We start from the raw sequence: 26,751 nt of genomic DNA, 5'->3' as shown, positions 1-26,751 counted from the left end.
ACCTAGTAAGTGCTTGATAAATATTTGCTAGATAAAGAAAAGAATACATGAAGTGCAAGTTAGTGTAAATCAGGGGTCATGTGATCAGTGTTTGCTGAATACGCTCGCTCTGAGGGAGCGAAGTAGCAGCACCTAGACAGACAGATACACGCACAGGTATTAGACCTGGAACCAGTGGAGCCACAGCTAGAAAGCAGAAATTTATTCCATTAGGTCACAATTCTACAGGGATTAATCACACATGTCCACATGGAACTCCGTACATACTTATATATATAAAATCCACCTTCTGCAGGTATTTTTCAGCCCCTGGAAGCAAGTGTCTGCAGCCACTGCTCCCTGCACCTCGCCCCACTGGTCCACTGTGGCGCCAAACCAGCAGGGATTCTTTACTCGCAGTAAAGAGCTGGTGGTTTCCAGTGGTGACGCCATCCAACACTCTTCCATTTGCTCCTTCGTATGAGGCAGGAAACACTAAAATTCTGGGAACAAGATGTGTGTCACACGTTGGAAATGTTCGTATCTGCTGATAACACCCAGTGTCCCTGAGGTATACGCATGAGGAAGCCACATGGCCACGATCTAACGGAACATGGGACATAACCAATAACTGAACTGCATCCCACGTGGTATCAGCACTGGCTTCCACCACACGTGGGAACAGGCTCTCACACCCCAGGGTCGAGTCAGAACAGCTGAGGATCTAGGATTTATGATGTCATTCACCTCAGGGGACACCCCAGGGGCTGGCTGACAACTCCACGGGTCTCACTTTTAAAAGAAGCATTTTCTAGTTTGGGATTCACAGATGCCAACTATTATATATAGAATGGATAAACAACAAGGTCCTACTGTAGAGCACAGGGAACTATATTCAATATCCTGGGATAAACCATAATGGAAAAGAATCTGAAAAAGAATGTGTATATATATATTTTTATATATATATATATATATATATATATATATATTTATATATATATATATATTTATATATATATATATATATATATAACTGAATCACTTTGCTGTACACCTGAAACTAACACAACATTGTAAATCAACCATACTTCGATAAAATAAATAAATTTTAAAAATAAAATAAAGTAAAAAAATAAAAGGAGCGTTTTCTGAAATGTATATATCTTTCAGGTCCTTGGGCTGTTTGTGTACCCCTGGTTGTTTTGAATATTTCAAAGTAGAAGGTACCAGTAATTGCTAATGAGAAATTATTTTAGACTTGGGGGGAAAGAAAGTGCTTTTGACAAGAATTACAGCATCTGCTCAACCCACATTACTGAATAATTTTGTTTGTTCACTGTCTTGTCCTCCACTCTCTGTGCCCCCCGCCCCCCGAAAGTAACAGACATGATCATCTCCTGCTTTTATTGGCCTCAACTACTTTATCCAGATTATAAAGCTCCAGCTCAATTGAGCTTCTTGGCAAGTAATTTTTCTCATGCCAAAAGAAGAAACATAAAGCAAATCAGGAAAATCGTATCAGCCAGAATAATAATACTGACATCATCAAAATCACAGAATAATGTACCTAAGAAACGTGAAGCTCAACTTTGGGAGATTAGCAGTTCAAATAAGTGAACATTCCAACATCACATTGTCAGTTTCCACATCAGAAAGAAAACTTAAAATCCAAAGGACACTGAGCTGAATGCTTGAGCCCTCTTCTTAAATTCCTTTTTATCAGTAATCAAACATTCACCACATTCCTCACAACAGGTAAGGCAACGTGTTGTCAACAGCTGAGACACTTCTAGTCACAGCCAGAGGCTAGGCCTCTCCAGTCTAATTAACAAGGAAACAAAATCCCTCCAAGGAAGCAAATCTACCCCCTAATTAAGCGAAGCAGACCTGGGTCGGGTGTCTCAAAAACGATGGTTCTGAGGTTGAAATATTCATGAGTCCACAGATACTAATCATGTAAACTCCATTAAAAGAAGGAAATCTAAGAAAACCCTATAAGCAGACCAATTTCAAAACTAGGGGGCTTCAAATAAGCAAAGAAAACCTCCAGAACCCAAAGTTCTCACTAACTGTAAAAAAAAAAAAAAATTAAATATGACTCAAAAGAAACCTGATAGCCTGGGGATAAAACTGTTTTCCAGCAATTAAAACACTTTGCGTACTCTACATCTAGTGATGTAAATACATCATTTGTAAAAGATGAACTTGAGAAGAAAGGAATGCTTAGAAGGTAGTCATTCCCTACAGCTCCCAGAGAGCCACATCTGTGAATTTACACTAGTTAATGCCATCCCAAAGGGTTATTCCTACCTCACATGAAAAAAGTCAGTTTTGAGTGTTTACTACGAATTTTTGAAAAAAGAATTCTCATCCAGATTAACTGTTCTTTAAAAATAGATTCTCTCAGTTTGGCCAATTATCAAGATTGCTTCTTCCGACAAAAATGGAAGTGCTTTAATTATCGAATGTCCGTAACTACTTTTTAGGTTTACAAAAATGAGAAAAGCATGTCTTAACTGGGGTGCGTCACAGGCAACATAATTTACATTTCTTCAAAATACCTTACCTTCTAGAAATTTCAGTAGTGGTAACTGCCCAGATATTTAGCCTCACTTCAAATTATTTCAACCCGAACCCAAAACCCAAGAAAAATCTTTCTGATGGAAACATTTCGTTTCACTCCCTATAAAACCCAACATAAAGCTACATCTTCTGCTGTCTTAGCACGGCTCTCAATGACATTTTGTTGCTACAGCAACAAAACTCTGCTACCTGTGGCCATGATTCGTTAAGAATTCCTCCAACCAGAAAATTATTCTGTGCTGTGCATTCATAAAACCAACAGAGTGGCTCCAAGCCGCTTAAAAACTAAAGCTCGATGTCCTACTTGTGATCTACCCACACACATATTTATAACACGTCTACATATAGGCACACATACATACATACTCATGGCTCTCCCAACACCATCGAAAAGGTAAAACCACACCAAATTTCCATTTTAAACTCGGCATAAAAAACTTCTGTATTTTAGATTTCATTGAATAATTGCTACTGTTTCCCAAGGTTTCCCTTAAAACGTAATAGAGGCCCACCATCCGGCAGAGAATTTTAAAAACAAGAAGAATTATTTATATCCACTCTCATTCCAAAAAGAAAAAAAAAAAAATTCCCAAGGCATAATCTCCTATCTGTTCCAGTAACGTGACTTCTTTAGCCACGAGCTGATTTAGAAAACATCCGAAGGCTAAAGAATACACACTGGCCATCAGCACCGTCACCCACCGCGCACCGCCTCTTCAGGCTACTCACCCTCACCGGGGGGCTCCAGGCTTGCGCCCGAGGCTGCTGTCCACCCTGGGGGCAAGGTGGGTCTCTCGAGCTACAAGTGGCCACAGCGCTGCTCTGAGCCCTCGAGGCGCTTGTGCAGTTGGGGCCGCCACTGCCCCCCGCAGGGCCGGGTTTCCAAGGCCTCTGCTTGATGCCGTCCAGAAGTCTGACCAGCAGGATATTGCTTGGAAGCTGCTCTACGCCCGCGCCCACCAGAGTCCGGCACTCGGGGCATCTGAGTTCGTTGCGGGAACCGACGATACCCAGCAGGCACCGTTTGCAGAACGTGTGCTGACAAGGCAGGACCCTGGCAGAGACGTCGAGCCGCTCCAGACACACGGGACACTCCAGAAGGTCCAGAAGGGCCGACTCATCCATCTTCCTGTAGCTCACCGAGGGAGACGCTCCACGCGGCCCTGACAGTGGCTCATGTGACACCCATGTCAGACGCTGCTCTGGGGGCACCGGGGCAGAGGAAGACAAGACGGAAAAGTATGATCATCGGGGGAAAGGTGCAGAGGAGAGCCAGGAACCAGAAAGCACACAGAAGCGCTGCCTCCGAAGAGCGTAGCTCTGCCCTGGAATATGGGGCCTGAACTCCAGCGTCAACAATTTAAAAACAAAATAGGCTTTCTAAGCAATTCAGAATGAATCCGGAAAGATTATCTAGTTCAGTGCGCAGAAAGAGCTACCAAGTACGATTCAGGGCTCTTGCCATAAATAGGATTTATGAAACGTAATAAGAGCATAATTTCTTCGGCTCTCAAAGTCAAATCTGCTGCCTTAGTCAAGTCCTCAACTCACCTGAGAAGGTGAAAGTGGCAAATGAACGTTTCCTCCACCTGAAATTCCTTTTCAATCCCACCAAGTTCCCAGTATTTAAGCCACCCTGGTGGTTAAGAAACCGCGCCTCATGTGATTTCTGTGGCACATGGTCCCAGTATTAAATACATATGTTTCTTCGCTGCTCTTAAAAATAGAACTGTTTAATCCTGCCCAACCAAAACGAGACGAAGGTTCACAATTCTAAACAACACACTAAAGATGGGCCTGAAAGCAGCTCAAATATAACAGCACCCATCAGGGCAGCGGTTGCCAAACTCAGAAACGATTTCTGAACGGCCTGTGTTAATCCCATTCAGAAAATCTGGCAAAATTATCACCCAGAGAATTTGAGAATGGAATGCTGGACTGAGAACCGAGGGCTTAATATGAAAAAGGGGCCATTCAGGAAAAAGCGTTCAAACCAGAGCCTGCACCGCTCTCCCCTACCCCCAGTTCAGTGTGGACGTGTCCAGGGGAACCGGGTGGCGTTGTGGACGTCGGCAGGAACTGCTGCCCCTGACGGCGGGGCGGGGTCGGCCGCCCCTCTGCTCGCCGCAGGTACTGCGGGCCCGCGTGGACGCCGGTCCAGGTGCCGGGCCGCCGGTGTAGACGCGCCCACGGCCAGGGGCGGGCGCCGCCCGCGCAGACGCCGGGGCCAGGGGCCAGGGGCCGCCCGCGCAGACACGCCGAGGCTGGTGCCGGGAGCCGCCCGCGCAGACACCCCGGGGCTGGTGCCGGGAGCCGCCCGCGTAGACGCTCGCCGGGGCTGGTGCAGGGGGCCGTCCACCTAGACCACGGGCCAGGGCCGCCAGGGCCGGGTGGGTCCCCCCGCCGCCTGGCCGCCGCCCCGCGCCCACGGGAAGTTTCGGGAGCTCAGGACCGCCCGCAGGCAGCGTCGCCAGGTCCTCCCGCCGTGCGCCCGGGCGCGCGCCGCCGCCGCAGTGACCCGGGCCGGGCCGGGCCGCCCCGCTCCGCTCCAACCCGGCCCGGGGGGCGGGGGCCCGGGGACTCGGGGCCGGGGGCGGGTCCTACCTCCGCGCGGCGCCCTCTTTGTCCGCACGCCCCGCGCTCTCCCGCTCACCGGCCTCGGACGCCGCGGCCGCACCGGGCTCCGCTCGCCGCCTGCGCGCTCCCGCCGCCGCCAGCCGGGCCCGAGGGAGGAGGAGGGGAGGGGCGAGGAGGGAGGGGATGGGAGGGGCGAGGAGGGAGGGGAGGGGAGGGGAAAGGAGGGGGAGGGGGAGGGGAGGGGAGGGGAAAGGAGGGGGAGGGGGAGGGGAGGGGAAAGGAGGGGGAGGGGGAGGGCAGGGGGAGGAGCAGCGGAGGAGGAGGAGGGCGGAGAGCAGAGACGGAGGAGGAGGAGGAGGAGGACGGGCGGGGGAGGCCTGCCGCCCGCCTCCCGCGCCCGGGCGCTGCCGGGGTCCAGGGTGGGTCCCGGGGGCACGGGGAAGGGGAACTGAGCGGCCGCCGCCGAGGCTGGGAGGACGGCCGAGTGGGGACGCGCTGCCCGCAGAGAAGAAGCGGGTGCCACCCGGTACCCCGGACACAGACCCGGGCGCGAGCCTCGGGACCCGGCCCAGGACCCGGAAGGCGGGGTCGACGGGAAGCCCGGCCCGGAGGCTCGTCCTACCCGCCCGCGACCCGGGGGTCAGCCTGGCCCGGGGCCCGTGTGGCCCGAACCAGCCCCGCGGCCTCTGGGGGGCCCCCCCGCACACACCTGTAAAGCCAGGCACACACCTGTAAACCCAGGCACACACGTGTAAACCGAAAGGTCCTTTGGAAAAACACGTGTCCACAAGTTTGGGGGTTTGTTTCTCAGCCTCAGTTTAGCGGTAAAACAAGTTAAAATTTTGTCATTGATCTCAAAATTGTCATTTTATTTGCATTTGCCATCCACATAACAAAAAGTTTTCCCAAATACCCTCCTCAAAGGTGTGCAGAAGATAAGGAGAAAGGGTGACAGATACGCCTTTTCGAGAAACCAATGGCCGACCTCTAACCAGCCTGACCATTTGAAGGGAGTTGATGATCGTCTAGTCTCCAGCCAGGGCCACAGCGAAACCAGTACAGACAAATGAGAATCACCTGAGTAAGGAACCGCTGTGACACTACAGCTATCTCTCCCTCACTGTGTGCAGTCACCTGCTCCACACTGGAGATGCGGTCATCTAGTCCTCACTGAAACTCTGTCCATCTTCCCTCTTTAGCTTTGTGCTAATGGATGAATATGTGGACAGCCCTACTGTATGAGTACCAGAAAGGATAGCCCACTTCCCCTCCATTAGAAGTGAGCAAATACATATATAGAGAATGGATAAACAACAAGGTCCTACTGTATAGCACAGAGAACTATATTCAATATCCTGTGATAAACCAGAATGGAAAAGAATATGAAAAAAGAATATATATGTATAACTGAATCACTTTTCTGTACAGGAGAATTAACACCACGTTGTAAATCAACTATACTCCAATTTTAAAATATTGATTAAAAAAAAGAAGTGAGCAAATACACATGCATTTGAGTTGAGAAAGACAAAGGGAGAAATGATCAGAATAGAGCATTTTTAATCCAGTAATCCACCAACAAGTCACTCTAAAAGTGACTGCTTAGCCCATAAACTTCTGCACCTGCAACTGCGTGCCTGAAGGGGAGGCTGATTGGAAGGTCACAGTCAGTAAACAGATAAACATTATTATATGCCATTTACACTTATTAAAACCAAAACTCAAAATAGGTTCACTCATCACAATAAGCCACGTTGGACCAAGACTCAACCTCATGTCTGGATTCCAAGTCCAGTTTTCTTCCCACCATCCCAAGGACGTCTTTCACAGGTCACCTCAAGCAAACCCGAATGCTCTTTGTGTCCTCCAAGGGAAAGCTGACAGTTAACCAGGTAATGACTCTGGAGACCAAGGGACAATTTTACTTTATTTTGGTCTTATTTTGGTTGCTTGTTTGTATGTAGAGAAGAGTACACAAGGTCCTGGGTGGAATGGTCCAGCTTTTGAAACTCCAGACCAGAAAAAGCCTAGTTGCACCCATTATCAAAGACCTGGAGACTGCGTCCAGGGTTCCAGGATGGAAGAAGCTCTGACGAATGTCACCTGGGACATGGCTCAGTTCTTTCAACATCCCCGCTGCTCATTCACTCTATTTTTTAGAATGCAACTCTTTTATTAGCTTTAATTACTCCAACTGTACAATGAAGTTTTAGGCAAATTACTTGAACTTCTTGAGCCATCTTTCCTCTGTCAAATGGTGAAAAAAATCATACCTTTCCTAGACTGTTGTTGAGGATTCTATGAGACAGTGCACTGGTTCTTTGTAACCTGTACATCTCTTTTAAAGGAAGGTATCATCATTATCTTTATCAGCCAAGAATTACCTGGGAAAAGTTATACTGGGCAAAATCCTTTCTTCCCAGGGTCTTTAAAAAGTCTTCAACAACACTAATAATTGCAGAATACTGTCGAGAGAATACTACAGCTGAAGGGAGAGTTGGGGAAAGACAAACATGTTCACCTGACCATTTCTGGGAACTGAACCTGAAGGAAAGAATGTACACATGATATATTCATGGCCCCTGTGACTTTGAGCAGATACATGAAAAATAAACACACCCTGACATGATAATGGTAGCTTGGATTTATACAGTCCTTGTCCAACCAAGACTTCAAAGTGCTTCCCTAAACGCTATCTCATTTATCTTCTCAGCAACCCTCTGAAGCGGTGAAGACAGATATAATCATCCCCATGTTGCAGACGGGAAATAATGAGGTGTCGAGAAGTTACTGCTCATAGTGATGACGTGCTGACACAAATCAGACTTTTCAGTTCCCAGTCCAGAGTGCTTTTTGGTAAGCTCTGGTACCGTGCTTACACACACGTATACATACGTGTGTCTGATGATCATCTACCTTCAAAACTAATTCCTCCTCCAACCCGCCTACGCTGTTGGTGGGAATGTAAAATGGTGTAGCCGCTGTGGAAAACAGTATGGCGGTTTCTCAAAACACTAAAAATAGAACTACCATATGACCCAGCAATTCCATGCCTGGGTATTTATCAAAAAAAAAAATGATAAAAATGAAAACCCTAATTAGAAAAGATTCATGCACCCCAATGTTCATTGCAGCACTATTTACAATAGCCAAGACATGGAGGCAACCTAAGTGTCCATTGACAGATGAATGGATAAAGAGGATGTGATATATATATATATATATATATATATATATATATATATAAAATGGAATATTAATGTAATATATTATAATGTATATTATACATTGTATATAATGGAATATTAATCTAATATTATATATTACAATATAATATATATAGGAATATATATATAATGGAATATTACTCAGCCATAAAAAAGAATGAAATAATGCCATTTGCAGCAACATGAATGGACTTGGAGAATATTATGCTAAGTGAAATAAGTCAGAGAAAGACAAATACTGCATGATATCACTTATACGTGGAATCTAAAAAATACAACAAACTAGTGGATATAATGAAAAAGAAACAGACTCACTGACACAGAGAACAAACTAGTGGTTACCCGTGGAGAGAGTGAAGCAGGGAGAGGCAAGATAGGGGTAGGGGATTAAGAGGTACAAACTATTAGGTATAAAATAAGCTGCAAGGATACCTTGTACAACACAGGGAATATACCCAGTATTTTATAATAACTATAAATGGAGTATAACCTTTAAAAATTGTGAATCAGTATATTGTACACCTGTAACTTATATGTTGTACATCAACTATACTTCAATAAAAAATATTAGAAGCCTCAACTTGTAACCAGCCTTCTTTAAAATTAAAATGAATCAAAATTCAATGATGTGTGATGAGAAACATTAAAAAGACATAAACTAATTCTTCCAACAGAAATACATTAAGAAATCAAGAATTGTGCACCATTAGTTACCACCTCAGAAAGTTAAAGAATAAGAAAGTTATAAAACATTTATGTTTCAGTCATTCCACAAGAACCTAATAACCAAAGAGACACTTTGGAAATCATCCAGGTGAGGCAAAGCTGTACTTGACCTGTTTATTATTACTGGGTTAACAATTCTTATCTATGTTTATTGATATTTAATGACAAATTGAAAAACCTACATAACTTTTTCAGCAAATATTTGTGTAATTTCCCAGAAATTTCACACTTGATTTTAAGTTTTGTGGTTAAACAAAAAGCTTGTAGGGACTTCCCTGGTGGTCCAGTGGTTAAGAATCCTCTTTCCAATGCAGGGGACACGGGTTCGATCCCTGGTCCGGGAATTAAGGTCCCACATGCCGTGGGGCAACTAAGCTCCTGTGCCACAAATACTGAGCACGTGAGCCACAACTAGGGAGAAGCCCGCACGCCACAATGAAAGATCCCGTGTGCCACAACTAAGTTCCGATGCAGCCAAAAATAAATAAATATTTAAAAAAAGAAAAGCTTGTAAGACGTATTTGTTAAAAGTAACTTCATTTGATTCATAATAAACATTTATTACGGAAAAAAAAAACACTAATTCCTTGTCCAGTTGCAACAATATTGGTAAATAGCAGCACGATTTATTTATCCGGGGTTTAAACCAGGAACCCAGGGGTCATCACGATTTCTCCCTTTTCCTCTCTACCGCTCTCCATCAACAAGTCTGCCTGCTACACCCCCAGATATATTTCAGTTTCTACCCACTTTGTCATCTCTGCACCTTTCTTTCAGCTGTCACCGACCTTGGCCTCTGCCCCCCCTCACCAGCCTCTCTGCCTCCAGTCCTGCCTTCACAGTCTGCCCTGGATGTAGTGACATTCAGAGCAAGCTGCAAAATACGCACAACATCGTGTCACCGCCTTGCTGAAAACTCATCAGTTTCTTCCCATCACACTTGGAATAAACCTCAGACGCCTTTCCCGTCTGACAAGTCCCCACGTCACTTGGTCCCTGGGCTAGCAAGTTCTGTGCCATGTCACCCCCGTTGTCTGTATAGTACTTTTCACAGGCTAAGCTTTCATTCCTTTCTTATTGCCCATCTCCCTCGCCTGAATACAAGCTCCCTGAAGCGGACCGGGGCTGTCTTCTTCACCGTGGGATCCTTGACAGCAACTCATAGTGGCGGCCAGAGGATAATTGTCGAATAAGAATGGAGCGAGTAAGGGATCGTATGTACTGCCATCCCAAAGCTACAAATACACTTACTACTTCACGGCCCTATGGATAGGAAATCAGGCAGACTGTGCTCCAAATTCCACTGAGTGGTTCCTATAATTGATCAATCAATACATTTTTAGGTAGAAAACGAGGACAGGTGGTTCTTCCTCTTACGTTTCACAGGGAAGCTGTAGAAGTAGCCAGATGCCAGCTAGGTAACCCAGAACATAAATGTGACGCTGGTTTATCTTTGTTCTGGGTCTCAGCTAATGGTGTCACCGTTGACTTAGTTCCCCGAGGAAGCAAGAAAATGGAGCTCTGTCTGCACTCCTTCCCACACCTCCCATCCAGACAGGTGATCCAGAGATCATCAGAAGGGGTTCCCAGATCTGTCCCTTCCTCCCAATCATTACTTCAGGTCTGTTTATCTCCTATCCGGGCAATAACTACCTTCCCTGATTACTTGATTCTGGAGAGACCACTAGAGTCAGGGCTCCCCCATCTACTAACGGGGTGTCCCCAGGCAAGTTTCTGGTCTTCTGTGCCTGCGTCCCCCAGAAAAGGGGGCATAATACTCCTCCCTACCTCAAGGTTTTTGTGGCAGTATTACATAAGTGAGTAAAAATACAGAGCTTGGAACTATGCCCAACACATGGTAAGTGCTTCATAAATGATAGCTAATATTATACTTTTCTTTAGAACCTGGATTCAACCTTGAATCCACTACCGGCTAACTGAACAACTTTGCAAAGTTCTTTAATTTGCTGAGTTTCGACTTCTGTATCTATAACAAATGGACATGATCTCATCCTTTGAAAGTTTGTTGTAAAAAAAATATTGATGACAAAACTGGTTGAAAAATCTAGCACAGCACATTTCTAGCACGTTGTGAGGACTCAAAATGTTGTTCCCTGCTTCTTCTTCTGTGTATCTGTTTGCACCTGTTCCACATAATGATGGAGTGGATTGGATTATCTCTAAGGTTCTTTCCAGCATTAAACATTTATCTCCATCCTAATTGCATAAAGGACATCTAAGGGCAATGGAATCCCCATGGAAAAAGGCAAGTGGTCCTGGGGCACTGGAGTTGTCAGGAAACAGGGCTCTTAGCAGCTCAAGGAAGGCAAGCCCGGAGGAGGTATTTCGGTCTCAGCAGTGGGAAGGTGGTGCAAACGCCACTGTCTGGCAAGAAGTCTGAGCAGATGGAGTATTTATAGGCCCTCCCCAGGGACTTCAGCGCAATCAGAGTGGATGCTGGGCAGTGAGACCGAGGAGTGGGTGCAGAACCACATCTTCCTCCATCATCCCTGACACAGGGTTGCACGTCTGAGGAGGTGCTTGAATGCCAAATACCTGGGGGAGCTGGGGCTCTCTAAGTGCCTCTAATTCTAACCCAGCCTTCCGGGAGCGGGTCCTGAGGTGTAGTGCGGCCAGAATCACCTGCAGAGCTCATTAAAAATGTAGATGTGCCAGCCTTGTACCTAGAGACACTCCCTCGGTAGGTCCAGCATGGGTTCAGGAATCAGGCGATTCTCACATAGTGATGCTGGGACCACAATTTAGGAAAGGCTAACCTAGTCACCCAGAGCAGACTAGAGAAGCTAGTCCATCGAGGGCCATCTGGGCTTTGGTTAATATAACCAAGGAAGGATATGGGAGCTCCAGCCATTGCTGGTTTGCTGGGGCCACAGGAGAGACCCTGCGTGTTGCAACCTTCCTTCATTCTGGTTGGCCCCCCTTCCTGCCCACCCCACCATCCGGGGCTCAGCCTCTCCTCTTAATAAACGCTGCACGGATTTATAAAGAATATCGGTTTAGGGACTTCCCTGGTGGCGCAGTGGTTAAGAATCCGCCTGCCAATGCAGGGCACACGGGTTCGAGCCCTGGTCTGGGAAGATCCCACATGCCGCGGAGCAACTAAGCCCATGCGCCAGAACTACTGAGCCTGCGCTCTAGAGCCCACGATCCACAAGTACTGAGCCTCCGTGCCACAACTAATGAAGCCTGTGCGCCTAGAGCCTGTGCTCCGCAACAAGAGAAGTCACTGCAATAAGAAGCCTGCGCACCGCAATGAAGAGTAGCCCCTGCTCGCCACAACCAGAGAAAGCCCATGCGCAGGAACAAAGACCCAACACAGCCAAAAATAAACAAACAAACAAACAAACAAATAAATAAATAAATAAAAATTAAAAAAAAAAAAAAAGAATATCAGTTTAAAAGGGAGCCAGAAGATTAGCTTTCCCAGAGAAATACACATGGCTGGCCCCGAGTTACCCCAGGACCCAAATGTGGACCAGGGTCACCCATATCAAGCCTCAGGAGGTCCTGCTGCTTATACTGTGAAACTTGTATGAAAGCACACAGGAGCACTGGGTGCGCGAATATACTGCTGACCCAAGTTCAAAGATAAATGTAACCTCTGTGAAGAAAATGTAATAGGATGGCTTCCTTTCTATGAAAAATACTTTCTCTTGTCAAGCTCCATTCTCGTTTTAAAAGTTTAATCCTTGAAGTGGTCTTTTTGCTTCTAAGCAGTCTTCGCCCAGCCCAAACTATTAGAGAATATGCATCACTTTATCTCACCATCTCCAGGAAATGAAATCCCATCATCTTTCTTGGCAACCCATCTTTATATATTAAAGGTTGTTTATCAATTTTCAGATTTCTTTTTCTCTGTTCAAATTAAATATAAATGTTGACTTTTCTAATGGCATTTAAATAGGCCAGCTTAAACACACACACACACACACACACACACACACACACACAAGCATGAATTCACGGGAGATTCATGATGTATGACCCAGGTTTCTGTTTTCAATATAATATTGGGTGAAAGATGGGCCTTTCTCCATTTACTCTCCCTAGTTCACATGTACACTCAGACACAAGCCTATATTCTGTGATCTCGAAATGAGTGGAAATGATCCCATCATAACATTTTCTTTTGTCTACAGCTAACATGTCACCTTCCCTCTTTCTTGCCCCTAAATAAACGTGAGTTTATTCATGTTCTTTTTAATTTAATTTAATTTATTTATTTATTTTTGGCTGTGTTGAGTCTTCATTGCTGCACGCAGGCTTTCTCTAGGTGCGGTGAGCGGGGCTACTCTTCGTTGCGGTGCGCGGGCTTCTCATGGCGGTGGCTTCTCTTGCTGCGGAGCACAGGCTCTAGGCGCGCAGGCTTCAGTAGTTGTGGCTCACGGGCTCTAGAGCGCAGGCTCAGTAGTTGTGGCGCAAAGGCTTAGTTGCTCCGCGGCATGTGGGATCTTCCCGGACCAGTGTTCGAACCCGTGTCCCCTGCGTTGGCAGGCGGATTCTTAACCACTGCACCACCAGGGAAGCCCTATTCATGTTCTTAAAAGCATAATTATCATGACACCAGATACTAATGGTGCTACGCTTCAAACCTGTTCTTCTGAAAACTTGCCTGAATTCAGTAAGTGATTCTCCTCCTTTCGCTGAAATCAGATTCCTCACTAATTTTCTGTGCCTCAGTCCCCTCGACCAACAGTGCCAGAATTTTCACCCCAACATTTCACATTGTTCCTTAGAATTTCTGTCCTCATAGCGTCTCGTACACGTTCTTCCTTTTGTTTTAAATTTTGGGTAACGTGTGAATCAGGCAAGCATATAAAGCTTAAAAGGGCAATGTGAAAATCTTTTTTTAAAGTAATAAACATAATTTTTAAAATTAAATTTCCATCATCCTTTAATGCCACATAGGTTAATCTGAAGAAATACCTAATAAATTTATTACAAACACTGCCCATGTAAATTATGTAATGTATAATAAAAGTACTGAATAACTCATCTAAAATGTATTAATGGTTGATATTAATGAATTAGACCTAAGCATGGCAAAACAGAAGATGTTCTTAATCATCTCACTCAATTTAATCTCTTTTCCTTGTGACTCAAAATGAGTGGCTCCAATAAATAAATAAATAAATAAATAAGAAAAACATGAGCGGCTACAGAGCTTTTTAAAAAATAGGACACCAAGAAGGTGTCAGTCCACTTGACATTCTCTCTCTGTGACAAGGTTGTGGACGACTAAAGATTAACATAATTTCCCTGTTTTCCATGATGCTTTTATGCAAAAATGACGATTTGCATAATTTCTTTTCAGTGTCAGTTGAATTTCTGAAGCTCTTTTTCAAGCAAACTTCCACATGTCTCCAGCGTACACCATCTGTCTCATCTCTCTTTCTCTCTTTTTTTTAAGTATTACAATTATCTTGTAACAGTAGCTGTCAAATCTTTATTCCCCAAGGATTCTTTCTTTTGATAAATGAAAAGGAACTGTATACACTGTTATGTGTGGTTGTACGAATGTGCCACGGGTTCAGGAAAGGTTAGATGTTCAGAGCAGTTACCGCTACACTGACATATTGGGGGAAATGTGATCAGGTAAGCTGACTAGAGATTTTCAGTCAGATTCTTTACTCCAGGAAAATGAAGCAATGTTTAGTCAAAAGGTGGGGAGGTCTTAAAGCAAGAAAGAATTTGAAAATAGTCTTTCCAAGAGTTCTGTGGCCCATACTCCAAGCATTAGAAAAAATATGGAAAAAGGAGGATGGCCTTACTCAGAGGCTGCAAATTGCTTATAAAGCCTATTGGCATTTGCAGATGGTTGATGCTTTTACTGGGAAATCAAGTTTTATGTTTATACAGTAAGTGTACTCAGTAGGAACTTCCAGGAAATCTCATGGATTGCCAAGAAAAAGTCCATATTGAAGTATTATTTCGAAAAAAAATTCTGCCAAAAACATTTAAAAGCCTTTTTAAAATTGACGTGTGTGAGGAAATGCAATAGATAGAACTTACATAGGACTCAGAATTTACAACCAATATATTTTATAGCATTTCATAAAAATTTTACTTGCAACCTGATTGCAACCAATTTGTACAGATGTAATTACTGAAATTTAGTAAGAAGCTGCAAAGTACAGTTAAAGCTTCAGCTATCCAGAATTCTTGAAAAATGGGTCACTCTGGAAAACCAACTTTTATCTGGAAGAAAATACTTGAGAGATAGTATAACTTTCCCTGATTTTTGAAATAAAAAACATCAGAGAGCACTCGCTTCGGCAGCACATATACTAAAATTGGAACGATACAGAGAAGATTAGCATGGCCCCTGTGCAAGGATGACACGCAAATTCGTGAAGCGTTATATATTTTTCTACCAAGTGTAAAATAGCTAGCTAGTGGGAAGCAGTCTCATAGCACAGGGAGATCAGCTCGGTGCTTTGTGACCAGCTAGAGGGGTGGGATAGGGAGGGTGGGAGGGAGGGAGACGCAAGAGGGAAGAGATATGGGGACATATGTATATGTATAACTGATTCACTTTGTTATGAAGCAGAAGCTAACACACCATCGTAAAGCAATTATACTCCAATAAAAACGTTAAAAAAAAAAATCAGAGATTAACATTTACAGATGACTCCAGGCCGTCATTACAAATATCAGTAATTGTACACACAGCATAGTTAGGACCGTGGTCTCAGACAGACTTGGATTTGAGGGCTTTGGAAATGTTTACTTATGTGACTTCAAGGAAGTTATTTAGCATCTGTCAGATTTAGTTTCATCATCTGGAAAATGGAGATAATGGTACCAACCTCACAGGTTTCTGTGAAGCTTAAAAGACAGAAGACATTTGAAGCGCCTGGTGTATTTACACAGCACTTAGTAAGAGGTCAGTAAAGCTTCAGCAGTCTTATCAGTAGTAATAGTGTTGACATGATTATTTTATTTTATTTATTTATTTTTTATTATTGAAGTATAGTTGATTTACAATGTTGTGTTGGTTTCTGGTGTGCAGCGAAGTGATTCAGTTACATAACTATACACTATATTTGTATGTGTGTATATATACATATATATTTATATATACTTCTTCATATTTTTTTCCCATTATAATTACAGGGTATTGAATATAGTTCCATGTGCTGTATGGTAGGACTTATTGTTTTTCTATTTTATATACAGTACAGTGTATCTGCTAATCCCAAACTCCTAATTTATCCCTCCCCACCCTTCCCCTTTGGTAACCAGAGTTTTGTTTTCTAGTCTATTTCTGTTCTGTAATTAAATTCCTTTGTATCATTTTTTTAGATTCCACATATAAATGATATCATATGGTATTTGTCTTTCTCTGTCTGACTTACTTCACTTAGTATGATCATCTCTAGGTCCATCCATGTTGCTGCAAATGGCGTTATTTTATTCTTTTTTATGGCTGAGTAGTATTCCCCTGTATATATGTACCACATCTTCTTTATCCATTCATCTGTCGATGCACATTTAGGTTGTTTCCAGGTCTTGGCTGTTGTGAATAGTGCTGCAATGAACATTGGCGAGCATGTGTCTTTTCAAGGTTTGGTTTTCTATGGGTATATTCCCAGGAGTGGGACGGCTGGGTCATAGGGTAGCTCCGTTTTTAGTTTTGACATGATTGTTTTACACTGAGGAATTTAGGAGCACTTTTTCTTAATAACATCAGAATTCTATGTCTTAAGTCTTGCGTTTAGCTTTTTTGTTTTTGTCTTTCTTCTCTTTCTCTTGGCACCAGAAGCTGCCCAAACCCCTAATGGTGAGGGTTGGAAGTCGGAGGGGTTAGGGGACGGGGCGAGGAGGACAACCCACAGCCCTGCTCTGTTGGCGCCCTTCCTGCTCTGAGCTCCAGACCCGTCTCCCAGGACCTGATTCTTTGCTGAGAGCCGACCCTGAGTCTAAGCGTCCTTGACCTCTGATGCTCGCCTCTCACACCGACTCTTCCTCCCCTGCTCCCCACCCCCTCACCCACCTTTGGTAAATAAGCGTCACCTGTGGATCTTGTCTTACACTGCCCTTGGACCTCTGTCTGCACAGATACTTTCCTGAGCGTGCTTGTCACCCGTCCTGCCTGCTGCTGCTGGCTCTGGCTCGGCCTCCTCAGCTGGGGCAGTGGATCTACAGACTCTTACCTCCCACTGTCTCACAGTAGCCATCTTTCTCGATTAATTTATCCAAACAGCTGGCGCCTCAGCAATCAATTAACCCAGATTGTAAGGACTGTGTGCAGAGCAATAGAAATTAGTCAGAATGGAGCAATGCCACCGAAACTCATCTTCTCCTTCTTATCTGTACCCACCCGTCCCCCAAACCAATGGACGGTGCTGTAACCACGTGGGTGAGCATGCATATCTTTCTACTTGCTCATGTAACCATACATAAAATGGCTACATGTATTGGGAAGTTAGCTTTGTTGAAAACATAGGATTATATCTTACATATTTCTCTGCATCTTGCCTTTTTTCCCCGCTACAAATATATTGTAGGAATCCCTTTTAGTCAGCTGGCAAAGAGCTTACATTCTTTATCATGGTTGCATAGTTTTCCACGGGATGCTTGTATCCCAATCATTTTCCTATTAATAATAATTTACTGTTCTGGTTTTGCTACTAAAAACAAAGCCGCGATGAAGATTCTTGTCTCTATATCCTGATTTACAGAATAGATCCTCCAGGATGGAATTTCTGGGTCAAAGGAAATGCATTAAATAATTTTTAAAATTGAGATATAATTGACATACAATATTGTGTAAGTGTGAGGTGTACAACGTGTTGGTTTGATACACGTGTATATCGCGATATGATTCTCACAGTGGCGTTAGCTAACACCTCTGTCATGTCACGTCATCATCATTTCTGCTTTGTGTTGAGAACAGTTAAGACCTAGTCTCAGTAACTTTGAAGTTTATAATACAGTGCTATTGACTAGGATCACTGTGTATTAAATCTCCAGAACTTTTTCTCTATTAGCTGTGATGGAATACCCATTTTTAACAGACATTGCCAGATTTCACTCCACAAAAACTAAACGATCTAGATTTCTACCATCAAAGGATGAAACTACTCACTCCACATCTCCAAGTCACACTTTCTGGCTGCCACTCTTTAAAATTTGTGTCATTATGATAGGCACCTTATGATAGGTGGCCAATATTTTAATTGCTTGTCCCTGGCAACGATGAGGTAACCTCTTCTTGTTTGTTTGTTGTCTCCTTGCCATGTGGGTTTTCTCTTATTTCCTCTGTATCTTATCAGTTTAATCAGAGCCCCTGGTATGTTAAAATATTAGCTCTTCTGTGAGGTTGGTGCTGCTCAGGGTTTTCCCAATTGCTAGTCTTTTCACTTCCTATATAACTTCTCAATTTTGTTTAATTTTGAAACAATCTCAAATTTACAGAAATGTTGCAAGTGCAAGAAAAAGAACTTTCACTTTCCTGAACCATCTGAGACTGAGCTGCCAATATGATGCCCCGTCACCTCACAGACGTTCTCCTACGAACCACAGCACAGCCATCGAGATTGGGCCACTGGCTTTCAGACATCACCACCAGTGAGTCTGGTCGATAATTAATAATAATAACAAGAACAAGGAGGAGAAGGGGGAGGAGGAGCCAGCCCAGCAATGTCCTCTGGAGCAGAAATCCGTCTAGTTCAGAATCACACTTTGCACATAGCTAGCACACCTCTTTACTCTCCTTCAGCTTGGAAATCATTCTCATTCTTGAACCCTTGAACTCTTCAATTCCCTTGAAGGTCACAGGCCAGATACTTTGTAGAACTGGGGTTTGAAACTCTTCCGCATCATTAGAGGCGGGCTATGCCGCTTTGGAAGAAAATGCACGGAAGTGATGCTGTGTTCCCGTCCAGGCGTCCACCAGGGGCACACGAGGTGGGTTTGGGGATGTGCAGCTAGATGGCTTGTTTCAGAGGGTGCCGCCCGTGCTCTCCACTGCAGCGTTACATGTTCTCTCTCTAGTGTTTTCTTAGGAAGCATTTTGAGATGAAAGTATGCTCTTACTTCTCAAACTTGATATGAGAACTTGTATATATACACACACTCTCATGGGTTTCAATTGCCTCCGGAGGGTTACAGGCGTTTCTATCATTAGCTGTTTTGAAGCTTAATTTGTCCCCAATTTGTGGGCATCCTTCATGCTGGCTTCTGTGTCTCTGAGCTTCGGGAGCACTTCTTTGCTTCTGGGCACGGTAAGGCATTCCAGGTTCCTTTTGGACTCACTGGGCCTCAGCCTTGCAATCTCATTTCTCCAAGGAGCACTGGCTCCTTTCAGGGGTGAATGGTTTTCAGAAACCAAGATCCTAATACTGCCGTGCTCGTTGCTTATGGAGTATCTCGGCCTCAGGCCACCTCAGTGGACCAAGGAGGAACACAGACACACACACACACATATTTATTTCTCTATCTGTACGTATGGAAATCCATGAGCTCAGGATACTTGCAATTCCAATCAGTACCACAGGGCTGATTCTATTTTCCCTCCTGTATGTATACCTCCCTCCACCCGATCCCCATTTTCCTCAGCATGGGTACTTCTTTGATGAGTCCTCCCGTGTGTCACCATCCCCGTGCCCTAGGCTGGCCCTGCCTCCTTGAGGATGCCCTCTCCCTGCCTCAGCTCTGGCCCCCTGCTCCCCACACTGGACACCCTCCCTGCCTAGCCCAGCCTCCAACCCCTCGGGCCAGGCCACCCTCTGACACCTGCACCAGGATGCCCTCCTCTGCAGACCCCCTCACCTGGCCTGGGCCCTGACGTCTCCGGTGTGAACCCTTCATCCAGACATCTTCCCTGCTCATCTCTGACACTCACACCTGATTGTCCCCCCCCACCGGTGGACACCTTCTCTGCCCTGGGCTGCCCTCCTGACACCTGCTCCAGCCTGCTACTCTGTCGGGACAGCGGCACCATCATCACCCCAGGCTCTGTCGCCTTGGCTGGGACACTCCTCTCCGCCCACGCCGTCCTCAGGCCGCGATAGCCCCAACCCATGGACACCCACCTCGCTCAGTTTCACCTAAAGCCCCTGGGACCGAATTGTTCAGGAAGGGAAGGGAGGGGGGAAGGGGAGGGGAGAGGAAAGAGTGCTTTATGGTTTTTTCTATATTCAAATATGTCAGTCGTTTTATTTACAGCTTCTAGGTTTTCTTCTTACTTAAAAGGTGTCCCCAGATTCTGGGTCACAATCCCCCTAAATCATCATCTCCTTCTCCTTCTCCTTCCTCTGTACACTGAAGTCTTCACTCCAGCTGGCGCTTATTCATCTTTCATGACGGCATGTGGTTCGCCGTTTTATTCCAGATGGATGGCCGTTCGTGCAGCGTAGCTCATCTCCACATCCCCTCCAGGCGATACAGGAGAGGATTAGATTTCAGATGTGGGATTGAAGACAGTCAGTGCAGAGCTGCCAGGCCAGGCGGGAGTGCGGAGGGTGCTGCGTCCCCACCTCCCCTGCAAGTCTGCTGAAGCAAGCTTCAGGAAATACACTCGTAGTGGTGGACACTTGACGGAAAAGGATCCTGGCATTTCTCCCCCTGGCTGTGGGACCAGGCACGCATCTTGAAGCTCCGGGGTCTCTTGTGAATACAGCACTAGAGCTTGTCTAGTGCTGAGGGGTCTGCAGGGGGCAGGTGGGCTGGAGCAAGCCCTCCAATGGCCGGTGGGAGAGGCCAGCAGCAGAATAAGGAGTGTTTTCACCATCCCACAGTGAAAGGATGCTTCTGCTTTTTTCATAGAACCCTCAGTAGCAGGGCTTGGGTCATCTTGCAATGATTCCTTGAGAGAGAGCTGCTTGCCAGGGTGAATTGAATTCCAAAAAAACCCCACAAAACGAAAGGCAGAAGGCAGGGATGAGGGATGGCTGCGGTGCCTCAGAGGTGGGCGGGTGAGTGCATCAGCTGCTCCAGGGAAAGATGCAGGTGTGGTGATCTCCTCGGGCATCTCCCAAGACACCGCACACCGGAGAGAGAACCAGAACTTGAGAGCGTGTGTCAGGAGAGACCGAGGGAAAAGTATAAGTGGTGCCGGCTCCACGCGCACACAGCCCCAGCTCTGGGGGGACTGGGGGGCCTGGGGGGCAGGGCACAGGCGCAGTGGGCAGTCACGCCCCTCCCTCAGCACTGGTCCAGAGGGCAGTGAAGGGCCTGCCCCAGGAAGAGGGGAAAGCATGGACCTAATGAGATAGGTTTTTCACTTAGGTGGGATCAAACCTCCAGGTCCCTAAAGATGGGACCGTTTTTAGAACGAAAGTGGGTGAAAAGCCATGGGAGCTACCAGAAATGTCACCAAGAGCAAGGCAATGTTTCCCACAAAAATGCGGAGGCAGCGGTGGGAGAGAGGGAAGCAGCTTCCTGACCGCAGCCCTCGGGCCAGCAGCTCAGATCACGGTCCTTACACGGGTTTTCGTGACTTCTCTCTCATTTCCCTCATCAGACCGGGAGCTTGTCTACTCAGGGGGTCTTTCTCAAGAGATCAGCTCTTAGATGGACTTACCTTTTCTACTTGTGTTGTTTTCTATTCATTAATTTCTACTTTAATCTCTTTTCCAATTTGTTTGGGGCGTTCATTTTATTGTGCTTGTTCTAATTTAGACTGAGCTCTAAGTTTATTTTTCTTCTTTCGTTAATAATAAGGCATTTAAGGCTATAAATTCCCAGTTGGAATAGTTTGAGCTGTGTCATGTATGTGTTGGTATGACGTTTCCCCCATCGTTGCTTTGTACAATAGGTGATTTGTAACTTCAGTTTTATTTACCTTTTGACGAAGGGTGATTTAGGATATTGGTTCTTAATTTCTAAGTAATTAGAGGATTTTGGAAGGGATGGGAGTCCCTTTTCATTATTTATTCCTTTCTGAAAAATTACAATCAGGTGGGCTTCCCTGTTGGCGCAGTGGTTGGGAATCCGCCTGCCAGTGCAGGGGACACGGGTTTGAGCCCTGGTTCGGGAAGATCCCACATACCGAGGAGCGGCTGGGCCCGTGTGCCACAACTACTGAGCCTGCGAGTCACAACTGCTGAAGCCCATGCGCTCTAGGGCCCGCGTGCTGCAACTACTGAAGTTCGTGCGCCTAGAGCCCATGCTCCTCAATGGGAGACGTCACTGCAACGAGAAGCCCATGTGCTGCAGTGAAGAGTGGCCCCGCTCGCCACAACTAGAGAAGGCCCATGCAGCAATGAAGACCCAAAGAAGCCAAACATAAACTTAAAAAAAAATTACAATCAGGGAATGTGGATTATAAAACCTCTACTTTTGTGAATGACTTCATATACCTTAGATATTATTTGGGACCAAAGACAAAATTAACTTTCATAGATGCTCTATTAAAATACAAAAGAGAGGTGGAATTAAGAAGGCAAAGCAGGAAGACCATGAGCTCACCTCCTCCCATGGATGCACCAAAACTACAAGTACATGTAAAACAACCCTCTCTGAGAACACCCTGAAGACAAACAGAGAGGTTCTTCTACAATTAAGGATGTAAAGAAAAAAACCGCATCAAGACAGGTGGAGGGGCAGAGACACGATCCAGTCAGGACGCACAGCCCCACGGATGACCCAGGAGCAGAAGGTGATATCACAAACTCTGAGGTCCTCCCTAAGGAATGAGGGGTTCAAGCAGCACATTGGGCACCCCAGCCCTGGTGACCAGCACTGGGAAGATGAGCCCCCTTGATGGGCTTTGAAAACCAGCAGGGCTTACAACTGGGAGAACTGGAGGGCTGTAGGAAACTGAGACTCTAGTCTTAAGAGGCGTGCACACAAACTAACTCACTAGTCCCCGCACAGAGGCAGCAGACGGAGAAGAACCTGGTGCCCTAGCCAACCTGCCAGCTCTGGCTCCAGCTCTAGCCCACCCTCCACAGGCCCCAGGAGAAGCCCCACCCCACACTGGGCTACAGCTGCAGCCCCACCCTGCAAAGGCAGTGGCCCCCGGGACACCCTAGGAAAAGCCCCAACTTGTTCCCATTCAGTTCCAGCTCCTCTGCCAAAGCCACCAGGCACACAGAGTCTGAGTCTGCATAGGGTCACTCCCACACAAGGACACACCTTCAAGACCAGGAGACGTAACTGTTTTACCTAATTCATACAGACAAACACAGAAAATCAAACAAAATGAGAAGATAGAAGAATATGTTCCAAATTAAAGAACAAGATAACTCCAGAAAAAAGGGACTGCCCTGGTGGTGCAGTGGTTAAGAACCTGCCTGCCAATGCAGGGGACACGGGTTCGAGCCCTGGTCAGGGAATATCCCACATGCCGCAGAGCAACTAAGCCCATGCACCACAACTATTGAGCCTGTGCTCTAGAGGCCGCGAGTCACAACTACTGAGCCTGTACGCCACAACTACTGAAGCCTGCATGCCTAGAACCCATGCTCCACAACAAGAGAAGCCACTGCAATGAGAAGCCCGCACACCACAACGAAGAGTAGCCCCTGCTCGCTGCAACTAGAGTAAGACCACACGCAGCAACAAAGACCCAACACAGCCAAAAATAAATAAATTAATTAATTAATTATTTTAAAAAGGAAAGGCTTAAAGAATAAAGAACTCCAGAAAAAAATCTAATGAAATGGTGATATGAAATTTGCCTGATAAAGAGTTGAAAGCAATCGTCATAAAAGTGCCCACTGACTTTGGAAAAAATAGAGGTCATGGTGAGAACCTGAATAAAGAATTAGAAAATACAAAAGAAGACTCAATCAGAGCTGAAGAATAAAATAACTGAAATGAAAAATACACTAGAGGGAATCAACAGCATATTAGATGATACAGAAGAACACTTAAATGATCTGGAATACAGAATAGTGGGAATCATCCAATCAGAACAGCAAAAAAGAAAAATAAATTTTAAAAAATGAGGATAGTTTAAGGGACCTTTGGGACATCAGGTGTACCAACATTCATATTACAGGGGTTGCAGAGGAGAACAGAGAGAGAAAAGGGCACAACATGTGTTTGATAAAATAATGGCTGAAAATTTCCCTAACCTGGGGCAGGAAACAGATATCCAGGTCCAGAAAGCACAGAGTTTCAAATACGATGGACCCAAAGAGATCCACACAAAGACATATTATAATTAAAATGACAAAAGTAAAGAGAGAATTTTAAAGGCAGCAAGAGAAAATAAAGAGTCACATACAACAGAATCCTCCATAAGTCTATCAGCTGATTTTTCAGCAGTAACTTAGCAGGCCAGAAGGGAGTGGCATGATATATTTAAATTGCTGAAAGGGAAAAAACCTACAATCAAGGATACTCTACTTGGCAAGGTTATCATTCAGAATTGAAGGAGATATAAACAGTTTCCCATACAAGCAAAAACGAAAATAGTTTATCGTCACTAAACCAGCCTTACAAGAAATGCTAAAGGGCCATGTTTAAGCAAAAAAGAAAAGGCCATAATAAGACATAAGAAACTATATGAAGGAAACAAAATCTCATTGGAAAAGGCAAATATACAGTAAAAGCAGTTGATCAACCACTTAAAAAGTCAGTATCAAGTTAAGAGACAAAAGTTATAAAATCAACTATAATAAGTAATAAAGGGATACACAAAAGGATATAAAATATGATGTTCAAAACATGAAATGTTGAGGGAGAGTTAAAAATGTACAGCTTTTAGAATGTGTTTGAACTTAAGTGACTATAAGCCTAAAAAAATACAATAATCCTAAAATTTGTATGGAGCCACAAAAGATCCCTAATAGCCAAAGCAATCTTAAGAAAGAAGAACAAAACAGGAGAAGAATAGCAGAAGTTAGTTTTCCTAACTTCAAACTGTACTACAAAACCACAGTAATCAAAACAGTATGGTACTGGCTCAAAAACAGACATATAGATCAATGGAGCAGAATAGAGAGCTCAGAAATAAATCCATGCATCTATGATCAATTAATCTACAACAAAGGAGACAAGAATATACAATGGAGAAAAGACAGTCTCTTCAATAACTGGTGCTGGGAAAACTAGACAGCTATATGTAAAAGAAATGAAATTAGAACACTCCCTAACACCATACACAAAAATAAACTCAAAATGGTTTAAAGACCTAAATGGAAGACCTGAAGCCACAAAACTCCTAGAAGAAAACATTGACATTGGTCTTAGCCATATTTTTTTCAGATCTGTCTCCTCAGGCAAGGGAAACAAAGGCAACAATAAACAAATGGGACTACATCAAACTAAAAAGCTTTTGTACAACAGAGGAAACCATCAACAAAACAAAAAGGCAAACTACTGAATGGGAGAAAATATTTGCAACAATATGTTCAATTAGGGGTAAATACCCCAAATATATAGAGAACCCATATAACCCAACAGCAAAAAAACCCCAAACAATCCAATTTAAAAAATGGACAGATGATCTGAATAGATATTTTTCCAAAGAAAACATACTGATGGCCCACATGCACATGAGAAGTTGCTCAACATCACTAGTCTTCAGGGAAATGCAAATCAAAACCATAATGAGCTACCACCTCACACCTGTCAGAATGGCTATTATCAAAAAGACAAGAAACAACATGTGTTGTCGGGGAAGGGGAGAGAAGGGAACCCTTGTGCTTTGTTGGTGGGAATGTATATTGGTGCAGCCAATGTGGAAATCAGTACAGTGGTTCCTCAAAAAATTAAAAATAGAACTACCATATCATCTTGCAATTCCTTTTCTGGGTATTTATTTGAAGGAAACAAAAACATTAATTCAAAAAGATATATATTCCCTATGTTCATAGCAGCACTATTTACAGTACCCAAGATATGGAAGCAACTTAAGTGCCCACCAACAGATGAATGGATACAGAAGTGGTACATATACACAATGGAATACTACTTGGCCATAAAAAAGAATGAGATCTTGCCATCTGCGACAACATGGATGGACCTAGAGAGTATTACGCTTAGTGAAATAAGTCAGACAGAGAAAGACAAATACACTTGACCCTTGAATAACACAGAGGTTAAGAGTGCCAACTCTCTGGCAGTGGAAAACTCATGTATAACTTTTGACTCTCCAAAACCTTAACTACGAATAGGCTACTGTTGACCAGAAGCCTTACCAATAACATAAATAGTCAATTAATACATACTTATATGGTATATGTATTAGATGTTATATTCTTACAATAAAATAAACTAGAGACAAAAATGTTATTAAGGAAATCATAAGGGAGAGAAAATTCATTTACAGTACTGTACTGTGTTTATCGATACCATAAGTTTATGTTGTCTGTTTACAAGATGAATTGTCTTTCACTACCAATGTCAATATTGTCTTATATGATACAAAACACTGTAGATTCTATTTGTACCACTAACACTAAACATCAAAAATGAAAAGATAAGGTGAAAAAGACATTCATATTTATTTACAGGTAAAATGATTCATGCATTGATAATGAAGAAGCAGCAATATGGTTTTTATGGTAGCCTAACCTATACACTAATGAATCAATTGTTACAGTAATTTTATGACATGCAGTATTACAGTCATATTTATCATACTGTATTAGAAATAATTGTTTTACATTTTCTAAAAAAAAAAAAACACTCTTCTGTGATGGTAGGCTGATATTCAGTTTCTCCAGTTACGAGA

At 44.2% G+C, this 26,751-nt stretch overlaps 1 protein-coding gene and 1 non-coding gene across 4 annotated transcripts in view; one reads left to right on the top strand and one right to left on the bottom strand.

The window, feature by feature from the left end:
* The window catches only part of SH3RF1 (SH3 domain containing ring finger 1), a 162,420-nt gene extending 157,135 nt beyond the window's left edge, over positions 1–5,285 (bottom strand). Inside the window, exons 1-2 of one of the 3 annotated variants that reach the window (XM_068552924.1) lie at positions 5,219–5,285; positions 3,295–3,767 (exon numbers count right to left, since the gene is read on the bottom strand). In XM_068552924.1, coding sequence (XP_068409025.1) covers positions 3,295–3,690 — 396 coding nt within the window. In that variant the 5' untranslated portion in view covers positions 3,691–3,767; positions 5,219–5,285. Of the gene's footprint in view, positions 1–3,294; positions 3,768–5,169 lie in introns of all 3 variants that reach the window. The other 2 variants (XM_068552923.1, XM_068552926.1) reach the window with 2 other exon arrangements.
* Positions 5,286–15,379: 10,094 nt separating this feature from the next.
* On the top strand, positions 15,380–15,486 carry LOC137771092 (U6 spliceosomal RNA). Its single transcript, XR_011075307.1, has one exon. It is a non-coding gene; the product is annotated as a U6 spliceosomal RNA (small nuclear RNA).
* Positions 15,487–26,751: the final 11,265 nt, after the last annotated feature.

Source organism: Eschrichtius robustus, chromosome 10 (genome assembly GCF_028021215.1).
Source record: "Eschrichtius robustus isolate mEscRob2 chromosome 10, mEscRob2.pri, whole genome shotgun sequence".
Taxonomy (NCBI): domain Eukaryota; kingdom Metazoa; phylum Chordata; class Mammalia; order Artiodactyla; family Eschrichtiidae; genus Eschrichtius; species Eschrichtius robustus.
Note: the sequence above shows the minus strand (reverse complement) of the source record. Positions and strands in the feature narration are given on the sequence as shown.